General features: G+C 44.9%; 1 protein-coding gene across 1 annotated transcript; it reads right to left on the bottom strand.

Moving 5' to 3' along the window:
* Nucleotides 1-2,315: 2,315 nt before the first annotated feature.
* Nucleotides 2,316-27,442, bottom strand: tnrc6b (trinucleotide repeat containing adaptor 6B). Its single transcript, XM_021316847.2, has 22 exons — nt 27,160-27,442; nt 24,422-24,508; nt 23,964-23,985; nt 22,481-22,918; nt 18,238-21,051; nt 16,546-16,710; nt 16,153-16,349; nt 15,943-16,014; nt 15,345-15,557; nt 15,055-15,174; nt 14,792-14,917; nt 12,205-12,375; nt 10,301-10,414; nt 9,950-10,145; nt 8,268-8,435; nt 6,586-6,732; nt 6,350-6,493; nt 6,115-6,207; nt 5,757-5,960; nt 5,577-5,644; nt 5,338-5,477; nt 2,316-3,245 (listed from the first exon to the last, which is right to left on the bottom strand). The coding sequence occupies exons 2-22, from the start codon at nt 24,476-24,478 to the stop codon at nt 2,699-2,701; spliced, it is 6,216 nt and encodes a 2,071-aa protein (XP_021172522.2). The 5' UTR covers nt 24,479-24,508; nt 27,160-27,442; the 3' UTR covers nt 2,316-2,698.
* Between the last annotated feature and the right edge of the window lie 37 nt (nt 27,443-27,479).

Below are 27,479 nucleotides of genomic sequence, written 5' to 3'. Positions count from 1 at the left end.
AGACGACACACAGCTCTACATCACCATGTCACCAGGTGACTATGAACCAGTTCAGCCTCTGAGGAAATAGAAGAAATCAATGCAGGAGGAGACTAAATGTTCTTTAACTGAATAAAAACTAAACTGAAGGAATAATTTCTGGACCAATAGAGGAGAGATCCAGAGTTATCTCACAGCTTCAGCTGCTTCAGCTAGGAACCACTGATCAGGCCTGAAACCTGGGAGTAGTGATGGACTCACACCTGAACCTCCATCTGAAGACAAAGTGGACCTTCTAGAACCTGGAGAACATTTCCAGGATTAAAGGACTGATGTCTCAGCAGGATCTGGAGAAACTAATCCATGTTTATCTTTAGTAGAACCTGCTCTGCAGAATCAGAACCAGAACCAGAGATGGAGAAGCAGCATTTAGTTCCTATGCTCCACTGATCTGGAACAAACTCCCAGAAAACTGGAAAAGTGCTGAAAGCCTGAGTTCCTTTAAATTAAAGTTAAAAACCTGTTAGTTTGGAGTTGCCTTTAAATGTTAATGTTTATTTAAACTGTTGTAGTTCCATGAAACTTCATTATATTTAGTTTGTAGCCCATCTGCTCTGATACCTTTACCTGCTGCTACTATTCCACTACAATGTGTTTTCCTCTCCATGTTCTGCTCATGTTCAGCACTTTGAATCATCTTGTTACTGAAACCTGCTAATAATAAACTGGCCTTAGAAATTATAAATTAGCTAAATATATTTAAAGTACTCTTTTGTAATTGGATACTTTCTACAGGTTGCATGGTGGAGCGGTTGGCAGCTCTGCAGCCGTGCAGCAAGAAGGTCCAGGGTTCTCTTTGCAGGTTCTCCGTGGATCTCTGGGTACTCCGGCTTCCTGCCTCACTCCAAAAGCATCATTTGGGTTAATTGGTCGCTCTAAATTGTCCTGAGGTGTGATTGGTTGGACTCCTCTCACCCACCGCTGGAGATTTCTGCCTCACTGTGATGGTGTTTCGACGCCATTTGACTCGATTGTAGTTTTTGAACGAGGATAATAAAGATAGCTTAAAACTAAAGGACAGGTTTCACTGTTTTAATGCTTTGAAATAAACAAATACCACAAGTCAAACAGAAATAATGGAAACAAGTTAAAAATCCAATTGGGGTCTCCTTTAGGGGCTCAGAAGGTCCAAAGTAAACAGCATAAGTTTCTAATGTTATGATAGTGCAGCTCTGCAGTCATCACAAATATTTAATTCATTAAAGGCCAAACAAAAAAGGTCCAGAGCATCCGGTTATAAAAAAAACAAAAAAAAAAAAAAATCAATCAAAAGACCAGACTTCAACTCAACCTTTATTATTTTGTTCTTTTCTGCTTTAAATTAACTTCCTCTCCTTTTTTGTAACATATGAAATAAATGAAAACATCCTGAACAGGAGTGATGATAAGAGACCGACTTAATTTAAACGGATACATGGTAACACAAAAGAAAGAAAAAAAACACAGTAAAACATAACAGGTAATGTCTTTAACGTGTCTGTAAAACACTGTTCCAGCTCAGCTTGGTATGGTAGGACGTGGCATCTTTACACAAATGCCTTCAGTTTCTTGCTTTGTCTTAAAAAACAAAACGTTACTCTTATTGCATTTGACAGAAAATAAAAATACAAACAGAAACAAAATGAAAAAAAAAAAAAAAAACACCCGACATAAGAGACATACGCAATAGTGCCAGATTATTATTATTTTTTTTACTTTTGAAGCCAGACGGTGGAGCACGCATTCGTCCAGCAGCCGCCCCCCCCCCCCCACGTCTGCAAACACGCCGCAGCGTTTCTCACCAGGACCAGGAGGAAAAACATTCAACGCAGGAGAAACACGACGCGCTGCTGCCGTCAGCCGGAGGGGGGGGGGGGGGGGGGGGTTTACAGCGAGGAAATAAAGGATCCCGCTCACATATCCAACTTGATTTGTCCAATGAGGAAAAAGAAAAAACAACAACGAGGTCTCAGTGTTTGAAGGGGAATTCCACAAAGTTTCACGTATTTAGCTTTAAAACGTAAAAACCGGATAAACAGCCAACGTACACCGACACAGAGAGAGAGAGATACACTGGTAGTTGTCAGATATAGCGGGGTGTCAGTGATGGGGGGGGGGGGGCTAACATGGCCGCTGGGGTTCAGCCAAGGCCACAGCTGCTGCAACCTTTAACGTCCGCCGCCGTCGTGTCGCAGCGCGGTAAAAAAAACAAACTAAAAGGAGGGATTTGTAGAGGAAGAGTCAACGACAAACCCAGAGGCATATAGTGCAAGTTTGGCTGATGACGCTCGTGTTCCCCCCCCCCCCCCCCCGGGGTCCCTGCAGACTTCCTGCGTCGCTGCCTCCAGGCCTCAGACGCTCGTCCCTCTGGTTCAGTAGTGCGGCGCCGCCCCTGACTCCCCCCCCCCCCCCTCCGGGTCGGGCCAGGTCTACCAGGGCTCAGTCTGCAAGTGTGACTGGAGACGTTAAATAGTGATAAAAAAGAAGAGGCGGCACGCTGAAACCTGCCGGGACTCTGGCTGAGCCGGCCTGCAGTGCATGCCTGAGCGCTCTCTGGATGCTGATGGCCACGTTTGGAGTAAAAAGTCCTAAAAACTTTCATGGGTTCACGCCCCCCCCCGGTTCAAGTTTTCCTGTTGTCTTCATTTAAAGGTGGAGCGGGCGGCGAGCGTGGAAGGTGTCAGATGGAGTCGGCCCCCCCGCCCAGCAGGTCCCCCGGCAGCAGGGAGGCGGGGCTTCCCATCTGGTGACGGTCCTCCAGCGCCGGGGAGCCCCACAGGCTGCTGCCGCCGCCGGGGTACCCCGCGCCGCTCATCCCCCCCATCCCCCCCCAGAGGCCCTGCCTCCCGCCGTCCCCCCCGCCCACGCCGGCCCCGTTGCTGCTCCACTGCGTGAAGATGCCGAGGCCGGGCCCCTGGCCGGCGGACGGGTCCGATGAGCTGCCTGTGCCGTCTAGGCTCTGCCACCCTGAGCTGGAAGACGAGGCTCCTGCCGCCGGGGGGGCGCCCTCTGCTGCGACGCCCCCGCCGCCGCCGGCTCCGCCCCGGTCGCAGCTCCCTCCGTTGGCGCCGGTCCCGACAGCGGAGGCCCCCGTGGGCCCCAGGCCTGCAGAGGCAGCAGAGGTTCCTTCGCTCCCAGCCACGCCGGCCTGGGAATGTGCAATATAACGGCCGACCTCCTCCTCGCTCACAAACTCCGCCAAGATGGTGGTGTTACCCAGAACGCACCTGGAGCAAAACAGAGCAGAGCGTTACGTTCCAGCCCATCACACCCTGATCCGTCCCATCAGAATAACTTCCGGTTGGAAATATTTTGTTTTTCTTACTTTTTTATTCTTTTGTCTTTTTTCGGGTCGGGGGTTTCTTTTTGTATCTCTGTATTTGCGTAAATATTGCATATTTTACAAATAAATACAGAAATACATAAAAAAATATATATTTTTTTTAATTTTTTTAATAGCAAAAATGTTTCCCAGTTGTGGTTAGGGAAATAAGGATATATAAACCATTTCTTAAAGTACATAAAAACGTTTAGGAGTATAGAAACATATTTTATTTCGAAATATTCTTCAGGGTTTTTTTTATCATTCATTTGATTTGCAGATGTATTTGTGTATTTTGTACTTAATACATTTATTTAAATAAATTTTGCCTTGGCTTGGTTATGTGTTCTTTGTTCTATTCCCTGTTCGGTTTTTGTAAAAAAAATACACAATGCGGTCTTTGCTTGTTTATGATGTGTCCACCAGAGGGCGCTAAGATCTCAATCAACAATTTTAACTTTCTAATAAAACAAATTCTTAGTACAAGATTATTTGTATAACAAAATTCACCTTATACTTAAGGATGAAAATGTTTTTTCCAGTCCTGTTTGAACAAATAGTAAAACTAATAGAGTGCTTTCAGACAATACAGATAAACGTTACGCAATGATATATTCCCGGACTTCTGAGGATATCCGATGATGACGTCAAGCAATACAATGGAGAGAATGTAAAACGCATCAATTTCTTCCAGAAAAGTCTTCAGTATTTTCTTTACGACATAGTTTAGCATTCTTAATTATTTAGCATTTTGAATTACCCAGCAGCCCAGCTTCAACTAAACCTGAACCTGTGGCTCAGCTGTCAGCCGCCTTTACTCTGATACAACCTAAAAAACGACAGGAGCAGCAAACCTGTGGGTGTGAAGCTGGTCTGGTCAAATCGGACCAGAACCAAACAGTCAGAACCAACCAGCTGCAGAATAAAGCACGGTGGTGGCAGCAGCATTCAAGGCGGAGGAACAAAATAACACCATCCATCTTTAAAGTAAAGAACTTAAAAAGCGACAGCGGAGCGAGCGGCGCCAGAAGCTGCTCCTCAGGCGACGCTTCGACCGTCGGTGTCGTCAGGCGCCAAGCGGGTCGCTAAACGGACTTTAGATCCCAGATTTACTGGAACTGCAGGAGAAATAACTGCAGAAAAGCTTCTCTGTTAATCTGACGACAAACATCCGCGTTGGTCTGTCACATAAAATCATGATAAAATAAACAGAGATTTAACAGAGCGAGCGGAAATTAAAGACATACTAGGCAACCGGGGTTGATTTTCCAGCGAGGCTCCCCCCAGAGGGCGAAAGTAAAAGTGCACTGTCGTAAAGATGCTCAGCTGTTCTGGTTTCTCCGTCAAGCCAGGCGCGGTTGTTTTGAGCTTAGCAGACAGGCGAACGCAACGGAAAGTGGAAAAAACGGCAGTACATACAATGACTAACACAGTGAAGGTATGAACATCAGGGTTTCCCACAGCGCTAACTCATGCTACCGCCTCGCCAACATTAAAAATAAAATAAAGAAATAATAATAATAATAATAATAATAATAAAAAACTCGATGCTTGCATGTTTATTTGACGTTAACACGCGGTTCTTTGTTGTTGCTTTCGCGCGTGCATATAGTGAATGGCAGGGCAAAAACACATGGAGTTCTCGCCGTAAAACAAGACTTCTGTGTGTGCGGGCCGAGGGCTCCTGCAATTGCAAATACGGTATTTCCCCCACAGACCACCAGGGCGGCCGAGAAAACCTTTGTTCGACCTGAAATGACTCATTTAATCATCTAAAACGTTATGGAACACATTAATTAACTGAAAAATGTTGCATAGTATGCCTTTAAAGGGTCAGACCCAATAAAGAGAAGCGGCTCTAAACACGGCAGGTTTTATGGTTTGATGACGGTGAAAATAATTAATAAAAATGCAACAGAATGAGTTTAATGTTAACGTTTGTCTACCTGCTGGTTGCAAACAGCCAACAGGACACGTGATAAAAAGCAAAGCCTCACATGTGGAGGGCGCTCTGCGCCTTGGCCGCCTCCTGTCTGGACCCGTAGCGAATCAGAGCCGAGCCCTGGGTCAGGCCGAGGTGAAAGGTCAGCAGGGGGCCGTGCTGCATGCAAATGGTTCTCAGGGTGGAGCCGTCGATCTGCAGACAGGCACAGAACCGGCACCGTTAGGCTCAAAGGCGGCGGCGGCGGTCCGGAGTCGGACCGTCGACCTCCTGTCGGGGTAAAGGTCAGCGTACCTGGGGGGTGAGGTTGCTGAGCACCAACCAGCTGCTTTCCCGAGAGTTTCCGTCACTCCAGGCGGAGCCTTGAAGGAGGAAACAAACTGCTGTGATGTCATGGCTTTAACACGCGTGTTCTGACAGCTAGCCGGGTTCCGTGTGAGCGGACCGTCTCAGCGGGACGACGGTTAGTTTTACCGGTGCTGCTGGAGCCGCTCCCCCAGCCTCGTCCAGCCAGCCGGGGAGCTCCTCCTGACCAGGGGGAGGCCGACGGCTGCTTCTGACTGGCCAGGCCCGGGGGGGGGCGGGACAACTGGGCCTGGCTGCTGCCACGGCTCGCCTTCCACGACTTGTGTCCGAACGGCTCTGGGGGCCAGCTGGCCTTGTAGTCTGTGTACTTTGCTGCGAGGAAACAGGAAAGACTCGTTAAAGCGGCTCGTTAAAGCGGCTCGTTAAAGCGGCTCGTTAACCATTTAACTCTCAGTGTTCTGCTCTGGCTTTGCACAAAGAGCCAAAGACGTGCTGCGATGCATGAGGACGCGTTGGAAGGCATTACCTGAGTTGTGTGCATTGTTAAGAAGGCTGTCTGAGGCACTATAGGGCCAGGCACCAGGTGAAGGCAGCAAGGTGTTCAGGGGAGGGGTGGAATCTGGACAAAAGAAGCGACCAATCAGAGACCAGACTGCAAACCCAACGTTTCACCCTAAACTACGTCGTAAATCAAATCAAACTACAGCCTGGACTGCAGGAAAGAAATCACAAACGGCTCCTCAGAGCTGGATCATCTGTACCGGTATTGTCTTGTAACAACTGGTGCTCTGTGTCGTTGAGACCGGGAGAAACCGCGTTTCCCATCATGCTCCCTGGCGTCATGTACGGGTCGGACTCCGGATCGACTCGATCGATCCCCTTCCAGGGCACGCCGGGCTGAAACTCTGCAGCAGAAACAAACCGGTTAGCAGCTGGAGGAGCTTCTTTTCTCCTCCTATCATTAAAACCGTTTGTCTAAACGAGAATAACGACCAACCAGGAGGCCAGCTGGGCGTGTTGGTAGGCTTGGCGGCCATCTTGTTGCCAGGGGTGCGATGCCAGTTGTCACTCGGTGCGTCTCCGCCCAGGATGTCAAACTGGGAGTAGGGCGAGCTCCCTGGCATCTTTATGGGGGTGACGGGACCTGAGAGGAAGAAGACAAACGTCGCTCAGCACCAGACGGCTCCCAGATCTCCTCAAATGCACCTCTGCTCCACATGACCGCCTCTTTAGAGCAGCAGTTTCAGAGAAAAATAAAAAGAATACTTTAAATGACTATATTTAAATCAGATTTATTTCCTGCTTTGTAATCCAGGGCGGATCAGAGGTATCTTTGTGCACGCATGAATCATTTGCAGTGTGGAAGCAAAGTGTTTGTACTCTCTTTAGTGTGACTGCAGGCGGCTTTCCGGACGGCAAAGCTGCAGCTGTGTGCCTGTGAGACAGCGCTGAGGGATTATAGCTGCAGCAGTGTGCCTGTGAGACAGCGCTGAGGGATTATAGCTGCAGCAGTGTGCCTGTGAGACAGCGCTGAGGGATTATAGCTGCAGCTGTGTGCCTGTGAGACAGCGCTGAGGGATTATAGCTGCAGCTGTGTGCCTGTGAGACAGCGCTGAGGGATTATAGCTGCAGCTGTGTGCCTGTGAGACAGCGCTGAGGGATTATAGCTGCAGCTGTGTGCCTGTGAGACAGCGCTGAGGGATTATAGCTGCAGCTGTGTGCCTGTGAGACAGCGCTGAGGGATTATAGCTGCAGCTGTGTGCCTGTGAGACAGCGCTGAGGGATTATAGCTGCAGCTGTGTGCCTGTGAGACAGCGCTGAGGGATTATAGCTGCAGCTGTGTGCCTGTGAGACAGCGCTGAGGGATTATAGCTGCAGCTGTGTGCCTGTGAGACAGCGCTGAGGGATTATAGCTGCAGCTGTGTGCCTGTGAGACAGCGCTGAGGGATTATAGCTGCAGCTGTGTGCCTGTGAGACAGCGCTGAGGGATTATAGCTGCAGCTGTGTGCCTGTGAGACACAGCCACTGCAGAACATTTCAGATGAAGTCGCTAGCCGCTTTTTTATAAAATTGGCTGTAGGGATCTGAAAGGTCACTAAATATAATAACATGAATTTGCAACACTGCGCACCGACTGCACAGAAGCTTACTTTGCAGCCAGACAGGCAGGAAGGAGCCGGTGGTGCTGGCTTTTCAAAATAAAGTAGATTTTAATGTTTCATAATATTTTAATTAATTTCACTCTGATTAAGGATAGTCTGTGTGCGCATATATATATATATATATATATATATATATATATATATATATATATATATATATATATATATATATATATATATATATATATATATATATATATATATATATATACTAACCAACTGACCAGACCTCCTGCTTTCTCTGCCTGGTTCACTAAACCAGCTCCAACTCGTGACTTTCTAACAACCGCTCTTCCATAAAGCCACGTTCAGAAGTTCAGCGCTAATATCTGTCCTGATGACACGCTAAAAAAGTGCAGTTAGCATTTTGTATTAGCCAGTAACTTCACCAGACACCGACTGCAACGGTTCTTTGTAGGCATCAGAGGTTTGGTTTGATAAAGACAGAGGAAAATAGGAGGATATAAATATTTAAGGCGGCGCTGCATCAACCCTAGCCGTCACAAAAACATCTTACCGTTTTTTTGGTACACGTTTTCAGGCGAGGAAGTATCAGGAGAGCAGTTTCCCTCCATCATCCATTTGAAACGGGACTGCTGGGCCCCGAGGTCCTTCACGGCTCCGGGCCCCCCCACAATAGAGCCTCCAAGATCCAGACCCGGGAGGTTCACAGCAGAACCAAACCCTGTTCAGACCAGACACAGAGCAATTCAATCGGCAAATGTTGGTTAAAATATGCACTTTGTGACTTTAGGACTTCATTGTTGGTGAAATGGTTGCAAATCGCCAGACAAAATATAGCAGAGTTAAAAAAGAAAATTAAACACCAGCTCATCAGAACACTGAACAGGTTCTAACACTAAAAAACTCGTTAGCTGGTGCCGAACCGACAGCAGAAACATGGATTTAACTGAACTTTGTGAAATAAATATTTCTGTCTTGTGATGAAATACAAACTTAGGTTTATGTGACTTTTCATGATTTTGCCATAATTGTGATTTAATTTAGACTTTTCTCTGCTTCCACCATAAGCAACAAAATGTCCTGCAGATAAAGACATTTTTATACCAGGAATATTTAAACCAAGAAATTAAACCGTTATTATTCATCAGAATATTATTATTATTCAAAACAACAACTTGTTGAGTTGGACATCAGTCCTTGTTGAACATAATGTTCAACTAACTAATAAGTCTGTGTATTAAACTGATTGACCAGAACTTAATGCTGTGGAGGGATTTCTAAAACTTTCTGGTAAAAACTATGATTATATAAACTCTAAAACAAGTAATAAACCTAGATTATCTCTCTGCTGCAGCTCTCTTACCTTCCATGAGGAGCAAACCCACTTTAGACATAATTACCGACACCTGAAGGTCTGATCTGTTAATTATTTAGACAAAGACTGCAGACCTCTGTCATCTGGAAATTACATTATATTATTACAGAGTTCCTACAGCATAAGGCAAGTTAAATTCAAGACTTTTTAAGACTTTTTAATGCCACTTGAAATAAAAAGTTAAGACCAACTTCACGATAAACAAGATAAACCTGGTTGCGACAACTTCACCCAAATGTTTATTTTAACATAAACCATTACTTTCTGGCTCAGTAGACATGTTAAAGATTTTGAAAAACATTCCATATAGGAAGAAAGCTAAAACACACACAAATTACAGATATATTTTTAACAACTACTGAACTGAATTCACAAACTTTGTTTTGTTCCCTACTAAAATAAACTATAAATCAGTTTTAAAAACCACAACCACTCTTTTTAACAGCTATAGTCCGGCTGCAACAGTTTTTTTTGGTTCCGCTATCGGGACGGAACCAACAATGTTTACATTGAGCCGTTCAGTAAATTAAAAAAAATATATAATTGTGTCAATTATTTTACTGTTTGGTAAGAATTACAAAAATAAAATCCTATTTATGACCTGTTAATTTTAAGACCTAAGAAAGACTGATTTAAGACATTTTAATGCCAATTAAGGCCTTAGTTTTATATTATAGAATTCAATGCCTTTTAAGACTTTTTAAGGATCCGCAGGAACCCTGTATTATATTGCAAATGTGATTAATTAGCCCTATTTTACAGCAGTAATTTGCATTTTGCAATATAAAGCAAAGTTCCGTCAGCTCAGACTTCCATCTCTATTTAAAGGTAAATAAAGCTACTGAGCCACGGTGACTGACCAGAGTAGGGTCCGAACGCTTTGTGCTGCAGGTCAGCCACGGACCCGGCCAGGCCCGGATGGGGCAGAGCTTCGGCGCCGGGAAGCTTGGGACCCAGTCCACCGTGGTGGGAGGGGGACAGCTTGGAGCCGCCACCTAGGCCTCCAATCTGCTGGTGCTGCCTCTGCTGCTGGAGCACCGCCATGATCCTGGCCAGCTGGGGGGGGGGGGGGGGGAGAAGCATTCAATGTTATTGGTTACAAATAACACGTTCAAAGACAAATAATCTGTATTTATCATTGCAACATGTCTTCTGGACATGGCAGGACGTGATCAGCTGTAAGACGTTGGGGGGCGAGGCTGTAGGCGTACCTGCTGAGGGTCGGATTGCTGCCGCACATTTGGAGCAAACTTCCTCTGGTTCTGCAGGATCTGCTGCTGCTGCTGAGGCGGCTGCTGCTGCTGCTGCAACAAGAGCTGACAAGCCTGGACCGGCAGATGCACATGAAGAACAAACGTTATTCTTGGCTTTCAGATGTTTCAGTAAAAGCTTTGAGTACTTTAAGAGGCATAAGGGGGAAACGGCCGTTCTAAAAAGGTCCTACATTTTGGGTTTTCCTACGAATGCAGAGAAACAAACCCTCAAACTTCTGAGCAATTAAATAAACTTTCTATTACTCAATTTAGCCTTCAGAAATGTTCTGGTTGTCATTAAGATTTTCTCTCAATTAACGGGAACCTTAAAACCTCGTTGTACCTCTAATATTAGAGAAATTATTTTATTTCATGCCTTGAGTGTGACATACAGCGGTGCCTTGACTAACGCGTTTTTCAAAATGCAAGCCGTCTCCAAGATGTTTGTTCGCTTTGTTGTTAGAGCTTAAAATCAGCTAACGAGCCGGGTTCAGACATCCCGCCACTAGAGGGCGCCGCGGCCGCCACGGTGAACAATGCAACAGAGCGGCAGCGCACAGAGGGTTGGCAGTGTCACTAACCGATCCGTACCATCAGCTCATTTGCGTGTGCGCGAACAGAATAACTTCCGGTAGGAAATATTTTACTTTTTTATTCTTTTGTATTTTGTCGAGACAGGGGTTTCTTTTTATATATCTTTGTATTTGCACCAATATTGCATAGTCTAAAAAATTAAACAACAGAAATACATAAAAAAAATACTTTTTTTTTTTTTTTTATAGCAAAAATGTTTCCCAGTTGTGGTTAGGGAAATAAAAATATATAAACCATTTCTTAAAGTACATAAACCCCCAGCTATAAAGACATATAGGAGTACAGAAACGTATTTGGTTTTGAATTTTTTTATCATTTATTTGATTTGCATGTGTATTTTGTGCTTAATAAATGTATTTTAATAAGGGTTGCATTCACTTTGTGTGTGTTCTTTGTTCTATTCCCTGTTCGTTTTTGTAAAATGCGGCTACTATAATCACGAGGTCTTCTCTAGTTTATGATGTGTACACCAGAGGGCGCTAAAATCTCAATTGATAATTTTAACTTTCTAATAATATAAATGTTTAGATCAAGATTATTTGTATAACGAAATTCCCCGTATAATTAAGGATGAAATATATTTTTCCAGTCCTGTTTGAACAAGCAATAAAACTAACAGATTGCATTCAGACAATACAGATAAACGTTACGCAATGATAACTTCCCGGACTTCTGAGCATATCCAATGATGACGTCAAGCAATACAATGGAGAGAATGTAAAACGTATCAATTTCTTTCAGAAAAGTCTTGAATATTTTATTTACGATATAGTTTAGTATTATTTAACGATTTAAGTATAGAAATAAGTATTTTTAGTACCGTAATTACATTATTTGTTTGGCGACCCGGAAGTTATTCTGTTCGCACTTGCACAAATGAGCTGATGGTACGGATCGGGTAGTGACAGTCAGGAAACCAGGGGATCCAGAAGTTAGAGGGAAAAAGGAAACTCTGGGAACGTGGAGAGTTTAACTGGACGAGTTTCTGTTGAAAACTCTTTCAGGTAAACAAAGTGATGAAAGCATGGAGGAAAGGGTCCGCTACCCCGTTCTCCAGCATCTTCATGCCGTCTGACCTGTACTGCCAATGTACTTTATTCATGATTCATTTTTCCTAATTTAAAACCATGCATCCAAACAAACCGCAGCGTTCTCTGTCCTGTTCTTGGCCGTTAATCTGGAACGTCTTAACGGCGTTTCGACGCGTCGTTTAAACCGTGATTTAAACCCGTAAGTCAAGGCGCCAGCGGCTCCCTGCTGCTTCTCACCAGCTGCAGCTGGATCTGAGGCGGGTAGATGCTGCTGAGCATGGCGATATGCTGAGGGGAGAGCTGCGGAGGGAACACCCCGCCCCCGACTCCTGCCACGCCTCCCATGCCCCCAACGCCTCCTACGCTCCCGCTGGGAGGGGGCATCGGCTTCAGCATGGACCCCGGCACCTGAAAGACAAGCAAACAAGCCTTTAACACGCAGAGAAGCTGCCGACCGTTCGCAGACTGGTAACAAACACGGCCTCTGTGATATTTCACTTTGTCTGTGTCCATGTTTACAGACTGATGAGGGTTCTTCGCCACATGATTCAGTCATGTTTGTCAGATTGTTTACAGGCCGTCTGCTCTTCCTCCATACCCATAATCAACACATTTAACTCCTCAATCACACGTGACTCTCCAGCGCAGCAACATGTTCCCCACCGGGAGCTTAATCACTGGAGAACTTCGCTCGCATAAAACCCAGAGAGGGAAATCAAGTATTCAACACCGCAGAGCTCCAAGATAACACATTTAATTAGGTTTCTGACGGCAACAGTACGGCCAGTTTCTTTGTGGATTAAAAAGGTCAGTCATCCATCCTGGTTTATGCATCTAAAACAGGACCAAAAGCTGTATACTAGAATAATTAAAAAGCACATAAAAGACTAAACGCAGACGCACAGCATGAAATAAATAGGATCAGCAGGATGCATAAAACACACATAAGGTCGACCATAAACGTTAAATCAAGAAACAAACATAAAAAGTAGTAAGACAGTCTCACTTGGTGTCAAAAGTTTTATTTATATATATTATATATATATATATATATATATATATATATATATAGTGCTAGAAAACTGTATATATGTATGCGTGGCCGAAATCGAACCTACTGTTAACTAGATACAATTTTCTGCAATATTGAAACAGGTTTTAAGATTTTGAAAAGCGAGATAAACACCTGAAACATACTATTGTGTTTACGCAGGAGTGTTTCTCTTGAACTAAATGACAAATCTAACCTTTTCAGTGCTATCCTCCTTTATTGAGATGCATGTATGAATTCCCTGTCAGCGTCAAACTTAGGAACTATTGCTAATGGATGCTATGCTAGCAGCGAGAAGAAAACCACTCAATGAAACAAGTCTGGAAACAGACTGTTGCTAAACAACCTGATATTTCCTTTCATTTTTGTGCATCTACCAGGAGCATAAAGTACGCTTAGCAGCTCCACCACAGCTGGCCGGTGAATAAGCAGCGGGCCTTGAAGCACAGCGTGGTTTGAACCAACGAGGAGGCGACGGGTGTGCAGAAAGATCAATGATGACATCAGCAGAAGGTTTGATGCAGACAGAGACTTGAAGTGAAGAAGGACTCGCCCAGAACAAAAACCCAAATTATTAAGGGGACAGTGGTCAACTAATGTGACTTTTAATAAGTTTTGCTTTCATAAATACATATTCTGCCAAAGTCTAATAACATCACATCAAAAGCAGGTCTTCTATATGAAGACCTGCTGTCGATGGAGGAGTAGAAAACAAGCAAAGACGACCGTAGATCATTTATTTACTGTTTTCTGTTAAAATGGAGGATCATCCATACTCTCTGCCCAGAAGAGGGAAGAGAAAGTAACCAAGAAAAGTAAAAGAAGTAAAAACTGAGATAAACTAGAGTCTATATCGGCTCAGCTATTATTACCATGTGGAGATAATTCATGGGGGAGCGGAGACTCTAAACGGATGCAGAGGTTGCAGCTTTCTGCTGGACAGGTAGGTTAATTTAATCTAACAGAAAAGTTTATTTAGGCGTTATGTTAGAAACTGTCCTCCTGCAGAGACGCCTCAGTTGTTCGTCTCAGGGAGGATGTGGACGCAGAGAGGCGGAGGGATATCAGCCGGTTCACGGCTGTAGATGGTCTCTTTATTCGTGTTATAGTCGCTTATTTTAGAGCCAGAATAAGCGACTCCACGATCAGAAACGAGCCCAAAGTAACACGACACAAAGAATTTGACTTTAGAAAAAACAAGCAGACTTAGAAACAGAACCATAAACCATTTTACACGTAGCTGTTAGCTGTTAGCATTAGCTAGGTACCAGATACATGGAGGACATCGTCACATTTATGACACTCTGAGGCTTCCGTAGTAGTTATTATGCGCTTAACAGTGAGGCCGTCTGTAATTCATTCAGCGCACCACTAGATGGCACACCAGGGTGTAAATCTGACACACTGGGGCTTTAAGCAAAGACTTTATTACTCCAGAAAAGAAATCCATTGATATCATTAATCTCTGTTATAAGGATGTCCTGGCCAAGATGAGAAACGAGCCTTTCCACCTACAAACTAACAGAATTATTAGATTTACAATAACAAGACATAAAACATAAAAATAAACCACTTAAATCTGACAGGTGCAAGCTGTGACTAAAGCCTCTGGTAGTTTTTGTGTAAAACTAGTTAAAGATATGATAGACTCCAACCCAAACCTGTCACAGAGTTTAGTTCAGCGCTGCGGCTCAACGACGATGGTTTGTAGAAACCAGCAGAGACGCTGGACTAATAATTATCTGAACCCCGCAGAGATTAAAGCAGACGTACCTGAGGTGACAGGAACTGATGAGGCACTTGTGCTCGCATCCCTGGGGACTGGTTCATCGGGGGGACACTTGGCTGATGCCTTGATTGGACCATTCCTCCAGTACTGCCAAAGATACCGTGACCGCCCTGTGTAAAAAAAACAGAGAGACGACGTGAGAAGACCGACAGCTCCGTCTAAAAACAGACGGAGGTATATTCACAACAACACAGGTAAAATGTGCAAAAAGACAGCAGGACAGAAACAGGAGGAGTGGGAGTCTTACTTGTCTAACGGGGAGAGGGTGGTTGAAGAGGGAATGGGACTTGTAGGCGGTGGGTGGTGAGTACAGGGAGGAAGGACCCTCCTCCCCAAGGCACCCATCCTGATTGATCAAATGCAAGGCCTGTCACAGCGACAGCCATAGGGAGACCAATTTGAGTAGCAGTGACGGGTGCAGAGGAAGGTGGAGAGAAGGGGCCGCCGGATAAAAAGTAGGAAAAGAGCAAAAATCGCAAGAGGGCAACTTTTTCTGGACAAAGACAGAAGAGAGAGAAAGGAGATCTGAGACGCTACCTTGTCGTAGTAAGACCCCGCATCCACCTGTGCCGGGTCTTTGGAGCCAGGAGGACGATAGATCACTCCTCCGCTCGGACCTCCTCCTCTTCCTCCTTTTCTCATGTCTCCGTTGTAATCACTCACTCCCATGCTTCTTTTCTCTGCCTCCATTTTCTTCTCGTGAAGAGAAGCAGGAGGAAGGTCGATGTTCGGCCCACTGGGGTCATCGTTCTGTTTGACACAGAGGGCAATAAATCTTTATTATTATCGTTATTATAAAAAGATGGAAAGGGTGGTGATCGTTATATTATAAAATCTTGGCCTTTAACCACTGGCCCACTGCATTGTGGGTAGTCATCTAAACATTTTCTCACATAGAAACCAAAGACTTTAAAGTATTTTAATAGGATTTTAAGCAAGAAACCAATTTGAAACCCCTATATAGAAGGGAACCGTCCGCCTCGTCTACTGCTCTGTGCCATAAAGTCCTGATAGAACTACATTAAAGTTGGAGTCATAGATGTGATGTAGGTCCATCAACGCGTCTACGTTTGCTCCGCATGCTTCATTATCATATTATTTTATTATTATTATCTGTGTGGATTTTCAGCCGTACCAGAAGACCCATGTTGGAGAACTGTCTGTTGATGGGACTCATCCAGGAATCTCCTCCAGCCTTCAGAGGACCCTGACGGAGCAAGCAGGAGACACCAGGAGTTACAGCGAAGATAATAACTGCTCATAATCATCTTAAATCACACATTCCTTAGAATCTATAGACGGTATTGAAGGTTACTGAAGCCTATGTTCTCCAGCAGTAACGCACCTTGCTGCTGGGCTTTTTCACCGGGTTGCTTTGGCCCCAGCCTCCATTGCTTCCTTGGCCCCAAGAGGAGCCACTTCCCTGGGAACCTGTGCTGTTCCACATGCCGCCTCCCTCCTCTTCATCCTCCCAGCTGGAGTGGCGCGAAGCTGCCACCGAACTCTCCTTGTCCCCCCAGCCATCTTGCATAGACTTTGAACCTAAGATGTAGAATCAAAGGTCCAACTTATAACCAAGTTGACGGATTTTATTGAAATATTTAGCATCGCCGCGTCTGAAACTGATACGCAGATAAGATTGAAGCTTGATACACACCCACCCAGCTGCTGGCCCCCTTAACCGCGCATTCAGCCACTTTTAAACGTTCAATGCTTGCTTAAAATGTGATTTTCTAACCAGGTCTGATTGAGTTTGAAGAAGGGTTTCCCCAGCATGCCGTCTTCCCTGCAGCCTCGTCAGGGTCGCCCCAGCCAGTAGGAGCGTCGCTGGGTTTGCCCCAGGCTGCGGTGCCGTTGTCTACAGAAGGAGCAGCAGGAGACGTGCCGCCCCAGCCCGACGGTTCTGCAGACAAACACAAAGTTAGGTTCACAGCTGCAGACGGTTACATTTACCTCAGTCCATTCAAGCTGAAACATCTACCGTACGGAGGATTATGGCTGCGGCAGTGAAGATGCAACATGGAGGCTGATGACGACGTTGGGGTAAACCAAGAACTAAACTATTAGCTGCTTAGACCGCCGCAAAGAACACATTTAAACAAGGTTTAAGGACATTGGTGACATAAAGATACGATTAATCGACCAGAATGAGAGAATTCCATCGACCATTAAGGGATCGGTCGTAAACTCAATAATCCCACCGTCAGTGAACCTCTTTGGTGTGGAAGCTATAACTGAGGAAATTAAGCTGTTGTTGGTGTTTAAACTGATGTCAGGGGAGGACAAAAAGCTGTTTAAAGAGGGCGCAGTATGATTGACAAAGACTCTTTATTAACAGTGTTAATAATGCTAATCTTAGGAGCAACTAGAACAACATGCTAATAGGGTTAAACGTGGAAACCTTCTGGATAAAATATGTTTTATTTGTTCGCTTCTTAGGGATGCACTGATACGGAAATTTGGGCCGATATCGATATACGATATTAATATATTAGGATTAAAGGATTAAAAACTTTTTTTTAGCAGGACATATGACTTTTAACATTTTACAATTATGCTATTGATTTTATTCATAAGTGTTTTAAAGCGATGCTTAGTTTTTAATTTTGATTTTACCCTTCTATGATGATTTTACCTGTAGCACTTTGAGATTTTTCTTAAATGTAAAGTGCATTACAAATAAAATGTATTATTATTATTATTATTATTATTATTATTATTATTATTATTATTATAATATTGCGGTTATGTCCGACAGCCAATATTTATTCACACGTCTTCTTTCAGCACCACGCAAAACGACCACATTGCTGACGTTGCATCTCCGTCTTATTTTAAAAAAACACAATCATGGCTGCGATGCATCACTGTCACATGACCAACATCCTCGCCCCCCCCTCTTGAAACACTGGCACAAGGTGCGAGAAGATGGAAATTAAACATTGGTTGTTAAAATCGGCCCAGTTTTACCTATTGGACCGAAGACGATATGTTAAAAAAACATTAACATCAGCTGATAATTAATGCCGATATATCGTGCATCCCTACCTATTTTTAATCAGTACAGGAGCGGGTTCTGCCACACTTTACATGACGATATTAGCTAATTAGATCCATAAATACAGTTAAATTGTTTGTATAACTATGTAGTTATTATAACATGATAGCAGCTCACAGGCAGAAGGCAAGAAACATATTTTGCTGGTCGTTTTAGATTTAATAGAAATGGCTAAAAATCGGTACCTGCAGGTCTGATAAATTCAAAATCCAAGATAAAAATGGGCCGCAAAGTTCTGTTTGGTGCAAATCTAACATTTCAGAACATTGACGCTAAAACTTTAGGTTAATCTATCCTTTATGGGACCATCTAAACAGCCAAACTCTAATTATTGTTAGAGCTCCACCAGATTGGGGGCCGGTGCTGCAGTACCTGTGAGCGCTGGGGCCGGCCTGCTGGGCGGCGGCTGTGCAGGAGGTCCCTGCGGCGGCGGCGGCTGCGGTTGATGCTGCTGATGCGGCGGCGGCTGCTGCGGCTGAGCCGGCCCATGCGGCTGCTGGCTAGCAGACCCGCTGTTTTTATCCCACAGGTTGACCGGCTTGTAATTGTAATGTGTCGGGTCTCCCCACGCTGATGTCCCGTCGTCTATCTCGCTCTTCCTGCTTATCGACTGCGGGGACGGCTCCTCCCAGCCGCTCGGTTCAGGTCCGCTCCCGCCTCCGCCAGAGACGCCAGGAATAGGTCCCGAGTTCCAGCCTGAGCTTTGGTTCTGCGCCTGGGCTTGAGGGGCGAGCTTCCGCCCCCCGCCCCCTTGCATAACCCCTTGGTCCAACGCTTGCTGCAGCTGTGGATTCTGATTGCGGGGCTGTGATTGTTGCGGTTGCAGTTGTGCCGGTGGGCTTGAGATGGAGCCCGACTGGCTGTTTGGCATCTGGTGCATTTTGTTTCCTCCACTCCAACCCTGATGAGGTTTGGACCCCATGCCCCCATCCACCCCCCCTCCCCCTGTGCCTCCGGCACCCCAGCTCCTCCGGGGTGCACCGCTGTCCCAATTCCCCCAGCCTCCCCCACCCGACTCCCCCCCTGAGTGTCCTCCGTTCCTCCTCTCATCGTCCCAACCTCCTCCTCCTCCTCCGCTTGGCTTTGATTCTTGCTCCAACCAATTTTTCCCTGACCCAACCTTTTGCTTTGATCCCCACCCACTTCCCTCGTCGCCCCCACCCACGTCTTTCCAACACTCAGCCCCCTTTTCGTGGTGACCATCTCCCCATCGTCCGCTCAGTGCGTTACCCTTCTGTCCAACATCCCCCCACCCTCCTCCCTTTTCTGCTCGGCTGTTACTCCTCCAATCTTCAGCCCCCCAGTCCTTGGCCTCGTGACTTTCCCCGGCACCATTTCCCCCGCCGACCCAACCCGTAGCTTTAGCCTGGCCCCCGGGCATCATCCCTGACCCCATACCGGGCGCAGAAGAGGACGCAGCCACAGATTGTGAGACGCCATGACTCCTCATGTTGGTGCATGCAGGTGGGGGGGCTCTCCCAGACAGAGATGCTCCGCTGCCGCTGCTGTTGCTGCTTTCCCATCCCTCCCCAGAAGACCCAGTAGAAGGAACCAAGGACGGACCGACCCCTGGAGCCGCTGAATCAGTGCTTAGGGTCCTGGGTCCGCCGCAGTACTGGGTGGGGCCCCCGAGAGCAGCCGGGTGCTTCGACGAAGGCGGTCCAGCTTTGCTTTGCCCTCCGTACTCTTCAAGCTCCCACGCGGTGTTCTGCCTGATCTGCGTTTGGCCCCAGCCCGAGTTGGACAGGACTCTGGGATCCAGATCGGTCCGACTGAGCAGGTTCTGTAAGGCAGCCTCAGCGTTGGGTGCCTGCCGGCGGATACGGTTACCGTTCGGCACGCTTCCACTCCTGGAATTCCCACCGCTGGATGAAGACCCCCCTTGTCCCCCCGCCCCATCGCCCCATTCCCCCACTTCAGCCTCTCCTTTCTGATTGTCCCAGGCTCTGCCAGCGGCGGCGGCAGCTGATGATGATGATGGAGGAGCGGCAGCAGGGTTGCCTGCAGTGCTTCCACCGCTGCTGCTGCTGTTGCTGCTGCAGTTGCCCATTTCATCAGCTCCTGGGTTTGATCCCCCCGCAGAGCCACCGCCCCAACCACCAGAAACCCCTCTATCCGTTCCTGCCGCCGATAACCCCCACCCTCCCTGAGATGCCCCGGAGGTTTGACCACAGTTACCCCCATTTTCAGCACTGCCACTAGTGGAGCTGGGGTATCCCCACCCCGACGTCCCTTTGTCCCCCTGTGCTGCACCCAATCCCCCGCCTCCCCCGCCCTCCCACCCATCAGTCCTTGAGACACCCGTTTTGGAGTAAGCTGCGGAGCAAGAAGGTTGGCCTCTCCAGGACGGGGTTTGGCTAGGCTCTCCTGCCCCCACCCTGCCTACTCCTCCTCCTCCTCCATGGTCCATTCCTCCCCCGATCCCTTCCCCACCTGAAATTTTTGGTCCCGCTGATTCACTGTCCCACTTCCCCCCTCCAGCCTCTCTGTCTCTGGATTGCATTTGGTGAAGTTGGTGCTGATGGGCGTTCGACTGATTCACAGATATAGACGGGTGGCCCCCCAGCACACCGACGGCCCCGCCCCCCAGCCCCACGGAGGCGGAGTTGTTGGCAGACCCTCCAGAGCCCTGGTGATGGAATGCAGTCAGAGCTCCTTCCCCTGCAGCGGTGGGGGGGTCCTGCTGCACCAGAGCAGGCCAGGCTGAAGGGTTGGCATTTGGACTGAAGTTGGCACCTGGAACCCCACTGCTACCATCCAGGGGGCCACTGGCATCGTGGCACCCGGGCACAGTGGGGGCTTTGGAAAGTGAGGAGGTGTGCTGCGGCAGAGGCCCAGCTGGAGCTACAGCAGCACCTCCTCCTAGATGACCCTGGGAGGCAGTTGTCCCCCACGCCGCACTGTTGGACAACTGCATACATTCATTGGGCAGAGAGAATGAGGAAGTGGGTGAGGGTTGGTTGCCAGAGGCACTGACGCTATTCACAGGCATCCCGCTGTTGCCGCCGTTTCCTCCGTCGCTGCCAGCGATACTGGGCCACTCCTCCAGGTCGTTGCCGTCAACAATGACCTTCTCCTTGCCCTGAGAGGAGGCCTGGCTGCCCGAGCTCGACCCCCACATGGAATTTGCATAATTAGAAGTAGAAGCAGCAACTGATGAGGTGAGAGCCAATGAAGATGCAGAATCTGTAACAGGAAGAAGCCACAGGTGTAAAGGGACTGGAAGCTCAGTTAATAGTTATTTAAGCTAAAGCCTTCCCTCTGCTGCCAACGCTAACATTAGTTTTACCACAATATTTTTATGAAATAACTGTAATGATATAATGAGACTGTTGCTAAATGTTTTATACATTTTATTAGCCTGCTAAAGTTAATGAAAAGTAATAAATTCTGCATTTGCTTTCATGCTAAAGCTACAAGCTAATCAAAGAATAGCATTAGCGTGCTAATATTAGCATGCTAATGTTAGCATGAAAGAAACATGTTTCATAAAGGTTAGCCTGCTAATGTTAAAAAAGTGATATATTCTGCATTTGCTTCCATGCTAAAGTTACAAGCTAATCAAAGAATAGCATTAGCGTGCTAACGTTAGCATGAAAGAAACATGTTTCATAAAGTTTAGCCTGCTAATGCAGAGTTAGCATGTGGTCCTCTGAGCATCTGTCCTCTCTGTCCTCCACCCTCAAGCCCACTCCATCATGAACTTTGTGGTCAACAGGAGTCGAACGGGCGGGTCTGTGAAGGAATGATCTCGACTAGCAAAACATGAAAAAAGGACCTTCAAGATTTAATTTTCTTATTTATGGTCGCTGGGTGGTAAAATGGTGGTATAATCTGATTGAATTTGGCTTTGGAAAGTACATTGAGATGACATGTTTAATGAATTGGCGCTATATAATAGGGCTGGGTGATAAATCGATTTAATCGATTAATTCGAATTTACAATTCTTTAAGATTTCATTTTTGGAAAATCTGGATTTTATTTTGCCAATTCACTCATTGGGTTTCCATGAAGAGAACAGCATGTGATGCTGAATATATGTTTAGGCAAATGTATTGTCAAAATATTGTTAAGTAGAAACTTTTTTTTACCATAACACGAGGTACTTCATTTACTTATTTACTTTTTTTTTTTTTAACTTAGTTTGAAGTTCACAAGTGCAGGGAAGCCTGTTCTTAGCTCAATGTGTAATACCACTAGCAGCAAATGTTTTGTTAGATTTTCATTGTTTATAATGGCACGGCTGCCATCTTGTTTTACAAGCATGTTTCACACCTTTTTGTTAGTTGCACTTTGAATTCAGGTCAACTCCCTGACGAAATGCTTGACATAAAAGCAAGGTTTTAAAATAATTTCTTTAATTTCTTTTTATGAAACAAAAAGGAAAATCGATTAATCGGATTTGGTATGATAAAATCGGAGATTTATTTTTTAATCCATATCGCCCAGCCCTAATATATAAATAACATTTACTTGAATTAAAATCCACCGCCTATGACCAACAACAGGACAGCTGAACTATCAGCTGGTCGTCCTGATAATGATTCAGACGTCATAAACCAGGTAAAAAAAAAACACAAAACACCTGAGAGCTACAGCTCTGTGAGCCATTACCTGAGACAGCAGCCATGTTTGGGTTTGGGCCATCCCCTCCTCCCCCTCCTCCCAGCAGCATGGAGGACAGCGGCGGCTGCCCCCTCTTCAGTAGCACTTTATGGTCCTGGTGGCAGCGGAATCGCGGCGGCACTTCTCTCGGCATGTAGCGCGACGGCTGCTGAGGCGCCTGGGTGCCGCCTCCGCCACCTGTGCCGCTGCTCGCTGCAGCGCCGGGGCCGCCAGCGGCGGAGGAAGAACTGGCGTTGGGGGTGGGCTGTCCGTTGGCCACTGCCAGGCGCTTGGCATTGTTGCCGCCCTGAGACGGGGTGGCAGCGCTGCCAGGGCCTGAGGTCGCTGGGGACGGAGAGGCAGTGGGGGTGGGTCCAGGGCTGGGGGAGGCTGAGCTGCTCTGGGCGGCAGGAGACTGGGCAGCAGCCGGCTTGGTCACGTCTGTCACTGGAGGAAAAGCAGCGCAGTAAGAAAAGAAGAACCTAGGAAACGCAGGGCGCCGCACCTCGACCTACATGCAACCTTCCTGGCTACACCTTAAAGTTCACGTCTCCTTCTGCACTAAAACACGGCCGTCTTTCTGTGCACGACATGCAGCGGCTCCCCTTCTCTCTACCCGCTGCTAACAGCGAGTAAAAACCTGAACGCAGTCGGGTCGCGTGAACCGAGCCGAGGCTGAGAGAGGACCAGCTGCCCGGTGATCGTCAACATAAAACAGCCGCCGGTGTCATAAAAACTGTCAAGTTACTAATTATATTTTACATAATAACTAATAGTTAAGAAGCTGATAAAGTAAAAATCTAATAAGGGCTTTATTATTTTTTTCTCTCTCAGTGTGCCAGTGGTTATAGGCCAAGAAGGGGAAAAAAAGGGAAAAAAAAGGGTGAAAAAAAGGAAAAAAAGAAGGAAAAAAAAAGGGGGAAAAAGGAAAAAAAAGAGAAAAAAAGGGAAAAGGAAAAAAAGGGAAAAAAAGGAAAAAAAAGAAAAAGGGAAAAAAGAAAAAGGAAAAAAAGGGAAAAGGAAAAAAAAAAGAAAAAGGAAAAAAAGGGAAAAGGCAAAAAAAAAAGAAAAAGAGGGGAAAAAAAGAAAGAAAAAAAGGAGAAAAAAAAGGGGGAAAAAAAGGGCTTTATTAAAGTAAACCAAGCATTTCAAAGTTTGAACATAAACCTTAAAATGCTCTCAAATTAATTTTGAGCATCTTAAAAAAATAAATAATTAAAAGCTTATTGTGCCAAATTGTTTATCATAAAATTGATTTCTGGAACAAAGCAACATTTAAAAGTAATTCTGGATGAGTTTTTACAATATGTGCTAAAGGGTCTATCTTGTACATCAGAACTCGCGTCTGAAGGTGAATACCTGTAGAAGTAATAATAATAAAGTCCAACGCAGGCAAATAATCTCCCATTAGTCTCAACACGAGTGTAACATAAAAACAAAAATTAGAAAATAAGACGCGTTTAAAGCATAAACACAGAAAAGAGCTGCTTACCTTTGTTTTTTTGCTCTGCAACCTAAGATGAAAAGAAATCTAAATTAATCTTCACAATATTTTAAATACTGCACCAAAACATGCATGTTTTCAATGAAAGAAAATCTCATTTGGTGATATTGAATGCTCTCTTAATGTTTTCCTACTATGGTAATTGACCAGGACCAGACACGTTAAATATATATATTTGGATATTTTATGCTCAAATATTTCTAATTGGGCCTTTGACACAAATTCTGATTTTGGCAGCAATCCAGGTAATCTAGATGTATCAAAACTAATTTAGTCGGTAAATTAATATTTGGGTAAAGAAATGGACGATAGAGAGAATATTACTTAACATTTCATTCATATTCTATTGCTCTGGCTTTGTACCCATAACTTTGTGTAACAATTGTCTTTGATTTCTTTGTATATGTTAAATTAGTCGGGTTGCTACCGACTTGTGGTCCACTTACCTTCTGAGAGGCTTCCCTTTTCCGTTTGTCTTCTTTTTTCCTTTTCTTGTCTTCCATGAACTGCTGCTCCTGACCAGATTCTGCTTTCTACCAAAAACAGAGACACAACAGCCAATTTTAAACATTTACCTTTAAAAAAAAAAAGTTTTATTTCTAAGAATAACAGTAAAAGGTAAAAGAAAAATGCAATGAAACACAGCAGCTGTGTGTGCAGCACATTTAATACTAGTATTAGATGCTAGTATTTGGTATCAAGTAATAAAAACTCACGCTTTGAAAACATCGAACGCTTTGAAAGGGTGAGTTTTGCTCCCCCTCCCACACCTGTTTCTGTGGGCCTTATGTCCCTTCTACACTTTCCTTCCTCACAAAAAAATAAATAAAAATAGAATTGGTGTTTTTAAAGTAGATAGTCTGACTAATTATTCAGCTAACATCAGCTTGTTATACAAACAATGATATTCCATCAGAGGCAAAACTGACAATCTTATTACACCTTTAACCTCTGTAAAAAAGCAGATTAACAATAAATATATCCCTATAACCTGATATATTAGCTCACAGTGACTCAATACTTCCAACTCAGGTAGAATCTAATCCTTTCCTTTTAAAAGTATCTTACCCATAAAAAAAACTGCTTGGTAAATCTTGTTAATTAAACAGTGACTGCCGGATAGTCATAATAATAATAATAGAAAAAAATACATAGATAATACCTGAAATATTAAATTAGTCCATCTTTATTTATAATAGCATTATTCCACACAATAGAGTGACCTAAGTGCTTCACATGTAAAATAAGATAATAAAATTGTCAAAGGCAATAAAGACTGTGTCACACATAAAGCAATGAAAGAAAGAAAGATAAATAATACAATAAAAACATGACGGGGTAATATGATCAAAACTAATATTTCAATATTTTTTAGGCTGAATCCTGATATACAATATTTATCTTGCTATGTTTTTTTTTCTTTTCATAAAGAAAATTATAAAAAGGCATTTTTGAATGAAAGTTTATCCTAAAAACTCACAGGCACATTTTCTAAGTAACAGCTGAAAAATAACCTGCTGGAATACATAAGAGTATAATTATAACAACAAACATCATTGACAAACAATATAGCCACATCTTATATCTCTTATTAAAAAATACTTTCAAAATCATGTTATAAGCTTATTGCCAAGCCCCTACATACAAACAACCAAACACTGGCATCAAGCTCCCCAGCACTAAAGCCAATAAATAGACGTTTTTTTTTTAAAGTGATTTATTAGCAGCAGTAATCCTGACTGTAGCTTTTTTGGTTCAAATTAAAGTAGTTGGATCGTTTTCTCAACCCTTTAAGGTTGACAAATAGATCGTCATACCAACCGGTGGCCAGTATATATATTTAAAAAGGTAGCTAACATTGCATATTAATGTTAAAAGTTTAAAACACAGCTAGGAGTGGCCTGTCAATTGATATTTGCAGTAAATTCACTGAATTGGCATTGATTTGCACTTATTTTCCTCTCCTATGTTTACTATATTCAAATATACCCGACTAATATGGCGACTTAAGTTCCGTTCGGTGGTAAATAAATAAATCCATCTCAAATAAATAAATCCATACTACAGACAGCAAACATTTAACTAGATCTGTAACGACAGAAAAAAAACTTGAGAATGAAAAAAAGCATGAATATGCGCCCACATTAGATAACATTCAACACTTTCGGGAGACCATGCTTAGTTACACGTATCATTTAACCTGAGTAAACCATTTTAATAGCTGTACAGTATTTTTTCCTCCTGTTGTGGACTTTTTCTCAGAATTTCCTCACCGTGGGACAATAAAGCATTATTCTATTCATCAAATGGGCATTTTTATGGAACTAAAGTGCCCTAATAAATGCATGAGCTGCACGGGACGTCAGCCTGCAGGACACCTGGTGTGTTATTATCAAATAATCACAGGTGATGTTTGAGGTCACAAAGAAAGGCTGGAAATGATGAAGTTGGAGGAGATCCAGCTCTGGGGCTGAGCCCGCCTGTTGGTTTCGTTTTTGATTTTTTCCAACAAGCAGGATTCCTGAGCTGACGGGAAACCAGCCTGGCATCTCTCCGGGCATTTCTGAGCCCACACTTTGAGATCCCCACCAACCCCCCCAGGTGACAGGTGTAGCCCAACTCCACCTGTACGTGTTGACGCAGGCGCTATAAACGCTATTCTTCTAACCCCTCCAGCATCTAGGCAAGCTATAGTGAGATGATATGAGGGGGATCAAAACTAACCCGGGGGCTTCTAAAGTAAATCCACGTAATCTTATAGTTTAAAGCAGAAAGCCACATCAACCATCAACCTCGCGTCTTTAACAGACCGCTAATGCTAACATGGAGGAGCGGTTTCGTCCCTCCTTAAAATCCGTGGACACATTTCTGCGCTCAGAAACGTGTCGAATAGAAGCAGAAAATGTCACCCAACGTTGTGTTTTAGTTAACTAACACTCAACAGTCCGGACCAGCGGCACACACAAGGCCGAACTCCGAGCCCTGCTAACAGGCAGCCAACCGCTACACCTAAACTAAGCTAGGCTAAGCTAAGCTAGGCTAAGCTAATGGCAGCATCTACAAGTAGCAGGAGAAGGCGCTCGTCAGCCCCGCTAGCATCCTGTTTCTTTGACAGTTGCGGCGTTTTTGCATGCAAACAATTACAGTTACAGCCAAGCAGTCGGCAGCGATCCAGGCCACTCACCTCGGGAATCACATATGAAGAGATGCTAGCCCGCTAGCTAGCTCAGCTAAAGTGCTTCAGTGCGATCTTTCTCTTTTTGAGGCATTCGTCGAGGCTACAAGAACTAGGACGCCTGAGCGGAGAGTCAAGTAAGCGGCTGATGATGCAGACGCGCGCAGAACAACAAGCTACCGGTTTGCAAATAAGTACTAACGTTCAAAGTGTAAACCCTAATGTGCAGAAGAATTTTAAATTTCAAAGCGCTGTGGAGTCAGTCGGTTGACGGGCGGCCATTTTGCTGCTCGGCGTGTAGCGCCTCCAGTGGCCAGCTGCGGGGAAGC

This window comes from Fundulus heteroclitus, unplaced genomic scaffold (assembly GCF_011125445.2).
Source record: "Fundulus heteroclitus isolate FHET01 unplaced genomic scaffold, MU-UCD_Fhet_4.1 scaffold_47, whole genome shotgun sequence".
Classification (NCBI taxonomy): Eukaryota; Metazoa; Chordata; class Actinopteri; order Cyprinodontiformes; family Fundulidae; genus Fundulus; species Fundulus heteroclitus.
The sequence above is the reverse complement of the archived record's forward strand: the minus strand, read 5'-3'. Positions and strand labels throughout refer to the sequence as shown.